The sequence below is a fragment of the Camellia sinensis genome, chromosome 9, assembly GCF_055761805.1.
Source record: "Camellia sinensis isolate YWXY chromosome 9, ASM5576180v1, whole genome shotgun sequence".
Taxonomy (NCBI): Eukaryota; Viridiplantae; Streptophyta; class Magnoliopsida; order Ericales; family Theaceae; genus Camellia; species Camellia sinensis.
The window spans coordinates 110,695,383-110,703,634 of record NC_138969.1 but is presented as its reverse complement, the minus strand read 5'-3'; the positions used below and the strand labels follow the sequence as shown (position 1 = coordinate 110,703,634).

Sequence of the window (8,252 nt, the reverse complement as noted above, 5' to 3'; positions counted from 1 at the left end):
GCATTTTTCATTTCAAATGTAGTGCAATGCACATAGTCAAACCAAGGGGCTTCTACCTCTATCATGACTCACTTCAAGAGGTGAGGCAATGCATGCACAATGCAATGCAACCTAGGCATGCGAGCTAAGGATGCAACATGGCAATGCAATGTGTACATGCAAGTATGCGAGCAACCATGCGAGGTGAGCATGCAAACAAGCACAGAGATGGACTTAAACATGATTAGGCAATTCTCAAACAAGCCTAAATTAGTGGCCAAAGTGCTCAAACGTGGAGGCCAACACACGCACACACATGCACATGTTAAAGGGCTAATACTTAAGCACAAAAGGGCAACTCTCAAGCACACTTGAAAGAGGCATAACATGGACAATTAGCATGTAAATTAAGCTTTGAAAATCATGCAAGAACATGATGCCAAACCAACCCAAACAATGCAATCAAGGTATGCAAGCAAAGTCCAAGATTCAAAGCAAGCTAAAGGGGTATTGAACCACACTTAACAAGACCAAACATGGCATGAATTCAATGACCCAAAACAGAGTTTTAGCACATAAAACAAAGCCCAAAAGATTACTTAGATGGCATATAAATGACTTGAATTCAAAAGCATGCACAATGACCAAAACATGGAGCATGCAACACAAGCCTTTGACACATCAAAGGAACCATGAAATGCAAGCATACAAGCATACTAAGTGGACTGAAATGACATGGAAAATGGTCCCAACCCACTAAATCAAAGCAAGTAATGCATGCTATACACTCACACCCTTAAGGCCAACAAGCCAAAAATGCAAAGGGGCTATACAATGCATGCCAAAGTCGATTCAAACAACTAAGGACAGACCTTAATCATGGCAAAATAAACATGAAAGTTTCACAAAGCCAAGCCTAAAACATGCTAGAACAATGGTTTACAACCTAAGGCATGTTAAGGTAACAAAATGGCATTACAAGGCATGTATGCCAAGCAAGCATGGTGTACGAAAACCAACTTAAAACAATACTATTTCATGGAAAAATAAGCATAAATAACAGCTAAGGCATGGTCAACAAGAGCCTAAGCTAGGTGCTCCCTCAAGAGGCAAAAATGGTCCTTTTCAAGGACAACAAGGAGAGGGGGTGGCCCTCTCCTTCTTGGGACCTCAAGGCACCATCCTTACCACTGAAATTCCTCAAGATTTTAGTGGTGAGGAGGCCCAAACACCAAAGTCCCAAAGCTCACACAAAATAGCATAAAACAAGGGCCAAACAAGGCTTAAGAGGGGTCAAACAACCCCAAAGCTTAAAACACTCTTAACAAACTATTTAGAGGCCTTAAAAAAAGAACTTTTATGTATTATATGCAAAGCCAAAAAACAGTTGCAAGATAGGTAAAAGTAGTGTGCAAAAATGGGGTAAAAAGGGACTAGTTTCTTACCGTTGAAGTCCTCCTTCACAAATGATGATCTTGTTGCCTCTTTGAGCTCAAATCCAGTCAAGAACACCAAGAACAACCCTCTGGTCCCTCAACAACCAAGAGAAGGTGTAACACTATGTGTTTGTGTGCAATAGTATGGACAAACACACACTAGACACACACAAGAGAGAGATATAGAGATAGAAAATATGTATCAACCCTAACCTTAATCCAGAGCTCCCTCTGAAATTTTTTGTAACCCTCATGCCAAGAGAGAAGCCCTCTTCTTATAGGCAACTCCCTCTTGTAAGGCTTTCAAAACAAGCCATCTAAGAGGGAAATCCCTCCATACACGTGTATGGAGGGGAACAGAGTGGGTGCCAACTATCACAGCTGGCACAAAATATCTACTAAAAGTGGATGAACAGTGATCGGCCATTCAAAATTGCCATTTTGGCAAAATAAATGGCCGACCGGCAACAAAGAGTGTCGATAGGCAATATACATTGCTGATGGCATAAAATCACTGGCCGATGGCCTCAAGCCATGGCTGGTGATGTATGGGGATGCCTCACAAGGCATTCCCTGCCCCTCCAAGGCAAAACACAAGTGTTTGGTGCAAAACCAGACACAACATGGTCGAGTCGAGAGATCCTGAGGCAAGGCACGCAACCGAGACCTCCGGGAACTCAGGACGAACACAAACAAGGGTAATCACCAAGTGTTCCAATGGTGACGTCCAAGTCTTGAGGACGGTAAAAAATGGGGTGTCTACAGATATAATATATTATTGTTAGTTATGCTCTAATATTGCCTAATTGAAATATTTTGATAGAGGTAACTGTTGTTAACAATCGGTAGAAAATTGTATTGTTGTAGAAATAATTCAATCGATGGTAAATCGAAACTCAATTGTAATTGACTAATGAAATAGAGACTAAGGTGATGATAGATATGCTTAAATTATGAAATTGTGTAATTGAATGAAAATGAATGGAAGTAAATTGCGATGCACTTGTTAGGTAGAATGTAATTATGCTACATAAAGGTAACACATTCCTTCTGACTAGCAACCGATAAAATAGACTGTGCTATATGGAGGTAACGCTTTCCTTCTGGCCAGCTAGCAACCGGTAAAACGGGTTATGCTACATAGAGGTAACGTGTTCCTTCTAGCTAGCAACTAGTCAAGCGGGGTTGTTATGTGGGGTTTGGTAAGACCATAAGATGTATATGTACTTTAGATTCATCGTTGGTGTATGTGTATGCTTAAAAACCCTTATTGATGAATGCATGTGTTGAGAATTATATTGGGCCATTTATGACATTAGAACTAATCAAGAGTTATGCGTGTTGTAGTACATTGTAAGTTGACTATAATATATATAATGTATATATATTAATGTATATATATTAATGTAGTACATTGTTGTGGTACATTGTAAGTTGACTATAAAAACTCTTTGAGGAAATTGTGTCTTTTAATATATAAACGGAAGTTGACATATTATATATGATCATATACATATATAGAGTATATTAATTGGGATTATAGAAATTTCTTACTAGACTATATGTCCATCCCACATACCAACAATGAACCACGACCATGAATTGGTGTGGAAGTTGAATACGAGATAGAGAAGCCTTTTTGTTTGTGGCCACGTGGCCTTTAATTATAGGCGGAATGCCATATATGTATAAAGGGTTATACCATTTTCTTTTATTGATGTAACTCTAAGAGCACTTAAAGCATTATTGTATTCAATGACTATCATGTATTAAATGATCATCGTATGTAGGGGTGTGCGTGGTGCGGTTCAGATGGTTTAAGAGTAAAACTATAAATCGAATGGTGAATTAGCGGATTGGTAGATTAGTAAATTACAGTTTGAGTGATTTTGAGCGGATTGGCAGATTGAAGAATATTTTAGTCAATTATCAAGCCTTTACATAATATATAAAACTAATTTACGTAATATTTTTCATATATATATAACACAAACTAATTTTATATAATATTATATATATAAATATAACAACTAATTTGTAATAAATTTCACATATTAAATTTCTTTCACGCTCATTTTTACTTTGATATTTCATTATTGATTAAAAAATATATATGTATTAATTATAGTGGAGCGAAACAGTTTCGAAGGAGGATTGTAAATTTTGAAGTTTAAACCGCGATAAGTAGAAGAAGCAGTGTAGATTAATGCGAATTGGTGCGATTTTAGTGAATTTGACAATATTTTACACCGCCCTAATAGTATATATGTGTTTATTTGAGAGAGAGACTCCATTTTATTATGTATATCATTCTCTTAACATCATTATTCAAATTTATTTATCTTGAGTCGAATCTTATATTTTGAGGGTATTGCACGCTTCGTCACTAACATCAAACTCTGCGCTTCAACACCCCTGCTCCACCCCTGCTCCGCTAACGTCATTACACTGCACAGCATGACGTCAGCCTAAGATTTAATGAAATAGTAGAAACCTCTCCTAAGGTTTTTGAAATGACAGAAACCTCCATTGAGGTTTACTTTTCAATTACATTGAAACCCCTAAAGTTTAATGAAATTGCAAAAACTTCCCCTAAAGTTTCGAAAATGACAAAAAGCTCCCTTGAGATCTAAGAGGTTATTATAGATTCACTCTTTTGTTACTTTATTGTAATAAAAAGAAAAAAAGAAAAAAAAAATAGAATATGCTGAAATCATTAAATAATTTAATTATGTTTTTGGAAAAAACTATCTTATAACTAAAGAAAAAAAAAAAGGATAGAATTTCATATTTTTTTAGTCATAACTATAAATAAAAAAATCATAATCAAACACCACATAAGACATAACTAAAGATTTGAAGAGTCATAACTAAAGAAGAAAATTGATCGTAATTAAAAAAAAAATTACATAACTAAACTGCATATGATACACCACTTTCAAAGGGTGTTTATATTAAAATTTTCCAATATTTTTAGTTACCCTTTAAAACTGTGTCCAATTACACATAAATGAATACAATTTTTATTTTCTCTTTATTAAGCCTACAATTATTGATCATGTGTGCCTCTTTTATCAAAAACTGCTTAGTATTGTAGAAAAAATAATACTAAATGTTGACATTATTAAAAATTTAATTACATTTCTAATTTTATTATTTAAAATTGTGTCTAATTACCTACTTTTTTAAGCCTACTTTTTTCTTTTTGTTATGTTTATAGTTACCGTTGATTATGTACACTTCTTCTATCCAAAACCCCAATAGAAATTATATATATTTATTTATTTATTTCATTGTAATTGGACACAATTTTAAAGAGTAAAATTAAAAATATAATTAAATTATTAAATGATGTCAATTTTTTTTTGTTATTCATTTTACCATAAAGTAATAAAGATGGAATATGTAATAAAAATTGAGCCTAGGGGGTTTCTGCCATTACAAAAAACGTGAAAGGAAGTTTCTATAATTTTATTAAACTTCAAGGAGATAGTGTATTAAAAACTAAACTTTAAGGGAGTTTTTGTTGTTTTATCAATTTCATTAAATCTCGGAGGTCAGTGTAATTAAAAATTCAACCAGGAGATTTAAGCCATTTTAGAAATTTCAGAAAATATTTCCGATATATCACTAAATTTTTAGAAAGACTAACATAATTTATCTTATAAAGGGAAATTTATTAGAAATTTTTTTTAAGTGTTTGTATCTCAATGAATTTATAAGATATTTTTGTATTTTAATAAGTCTTAAGAAAAATTATTTATAAGTCCTATTAGGGAGACTTATACTACATATGATCCTACTAAAAAACTTATGTTCCCATAAGTCCTGTGAAAAATTTGTTGACACATTACCCACAATATTAGTTGTTAATATCATAAATAATAGTAAAATTATATATAGGAAATTGAATGTTGCCATAGATCATATCTACATAAACGTAACGTAACGTGACACCTACATAAACGTAACGTGACATCTATGGCAACATTCAATTTCCTATATAGAAAATTGAATGTTACCATAGATCATATTTATATGAAACGTAACGTGACACCAATATAAACCAGCAATATTTTTACATTCAATTTAAAAAAAATAAAAACTCATTAAGTTTGCGAAACGTAATGTGTCACGTTACGTTACGTTTATGTAGGTGTCACGTTACGTTACGTTTATATGAGTGTCGCGTAACGTTACGTTTATGTAGGTGTCACGTTACGTTACGTTTATATAAGTGTCACGTCACGTTACGTTTATATAAGTGTCACGTCACGTTACGTTTACGTAGGATTTTGTGAAATGCATTCCTAATACACAGAACTTAGCTTACCATAAGTGTTTAAAAAAGGACTTATAAATAAGTCTCCTAAGTCTTATTATTTGAACATTTGATCTACAAAATCATAATTTTCATATTTAAGGTATTTTATGAATATTTCTACCATAATAAATATTTTTTGAGTGGTTAGCAATTTGATGATGTGAACATTCATATTTTATAATGTGAATATTCACATTGATAGTGTGAACGTTCACATTGACAATATAAATATTCATGGTGTGAACATTCACATTACGGAACATTCGCATTGTAAATGCGAATATTATTAGAGGTGTTTTGATAACTATGTCACTTATATAATTTATTAGAATATAAGAAAATTATATGAATTAAATGAAACATAAGTAAGAAAAAAAAAATTATGAGAAAGTGTCCCTATTTTAAATTATTTTGAGACTGTTCAATGCTTATTTATCCAAAATTTTATGATTGAAAAATTTAAAAAGAGATGAAAAATTAAAAAAGAGATTAAAATAAATAAATAAATAAAATATAAATAAAATACTTTTATAGTTCAATTAATTTTACACACATTTTCTTTTTTTTTTCTTGTCCTTTCATCCAACACGTTTTCTTTTTTTTCTTGTCCTTTCATTCAAATCTTTTCATTCAAATCTCTTCACAAATCCACAAGTTTGCTTTTCTGTTCTAAGACGCAACTATTACATTTCCGGAGGCAGCTATTGCCTAAGGATTGCTTTTCCTTCAAATCACATCACATGGACAAGGAATCAGAGATGTAATAGAAGATTGAATCAGAGATTAATAAAAAGTTTGGAACTTTGAAGAACATGGACAAGGAATCAGTAGGAGAAGAAGAAGTGGTCAACTTTGGGAAATCTCTGATAGTACCCAGTGTTCAAGAACTTGCCAAAGTTGCCATCAACAAAATCCCACCCAGGTATGTGCGCGACGACCAGAAACAGGACCCTCCGGTCATAACATCGTCCGAACAGGTGTTTGTTCCACCGGTGGTGCCGGTGATTGATCTTCAAAGCTTGGTTTCATCATCAGAAGGGGATCACATGGATTCTCATGAATTGGAGAGGCTGCACTCTGCTTGCAAAGACTGGGGTTTCTTCCAGGTCTTTTTTTCCCATTTCCCCACATATTCATTCCCCCAAACACCACCTTACCTCTATTTTCCTCTGTTTCTCTTTATTACATATTAAAAAAAAAAAAAATTATTTAGTTTTTTTTTTTTTTTGAGAAATTGTGTGTACCAGATGCTTATGCTATTTATAAGTTTAATCATCTAATAACTAAAAAATAAAAAAAATTAGGATATAATAAAAAATGATGAGGTATAATTAAACAATGGAAAATTTACCCATAAGTCCTAGTTTCTGAAAAGTTGAACCATTTAGTCCCAAAAGTTTTTTTATGCTTCATTTAGTCCCATTTACACATCAATCTAATGTTTGAAACATTAATCTGATGTTCGAAATCTAATGTTCGAAACATTAATCTGATGTTCGAAATTTAATGCTCAAAACATTAATTTGATGTTTGAAACATTGTAATGGAACCTTTCAGTCTATAAGAAAACTTTTAGGACTAAACAGTGTATAAGTTCTTAATTTGGGATTTATTGGTGCATCTCCCTTAAACAATTATTGAATTATAATAAAAATAATGTTATAATTAATAACATAAATAGTCATAACCAAAAACACAAAAATTGTAACAAATGTGCATATGGTAAAATTTCCCTTTGTATCGATACAAAATTTTCTCGCATATATATAAGAACTAAAATTGTTAATTTTTTACATGTTCTATGAACGAAAGTTATTTTGAAATATTATGTGATAATTTTAATTTGAAAATATTGTATTAGTGAATAATTTCGCTTATAATTTATTTTTCACAATAATTATTATAATATTGTATTTTCTTAACTATTTCATATGATTTGTATAATGGATATAAATCGTAGTTATTGAGATATATTTTAGACATTTTCAATGGATAGCGTTACTAATTTATTCAAACTGTTTTTATTATGTTAGCTGATTGAATATATAATTTGATTAACTTTAGCTTTTAAAATAAAAAAATTCTTAAGAGGCAATTGTAACAGGTACAATTGGCAATATTCTATAAACAATATAAATTTAGCAAATAAATATCCGTTAGTATTAAATAATTCACCACTTTAATTATTTAAAAAAATTAAGTGAAACTTCACTTTTAAACTACTAATACAATAATGTAATGCTTAGAAAATTGGAATGAAATGAAATAGAATGGTCATTCTTTAACTTCTATATAGAATTATTATTCTCTCACAATAGTCAATTATAATTCGGTAGTGCTACGTAGCTTGAAAGGTGGAGCTCGAAATTGGCTCGAATCAGAAGCAGAGAAGGAGAAGAGAAGGAAGGAGGAGGAGGAAGGAGGGAGGAGGAGGAAGGAGGGAGGAGGAGGAGGGACTGGAGGGGGAGGGGGAGGAGAAGGAGGGACTGGAGGGGGCCCAACAAATGGGGCTG

The 8,252-nt window shown here is 32.3% G+C and overlaps 1 protein-coding gene across 1 annotated transcript in view; it reads left to right on the top strand.

The window, feature by feature from the left end:
- Nucleotides 1-6,269: 6,269 nt before the first annotated feature.
- LOC114277034 (protein SRG1) overlaps nucleotides 6,270-8,252 on the top strand; it is a 38,887-nt gene continuing 36,904 nt past the window's right edge. The window contains exon 1 of the mRNA XM_028218851.2: nucleotides 6,270-6,845. Coding sequence (XP_028074652.2) covers nucleotides 6,552-6,845 — 294 coding nt within the window. The 5' untranslated portion in view covers nucleotides 6,270-6,551. The remainder of the gene's footprint in view (nucleotides 6,846-8,252) is intronic.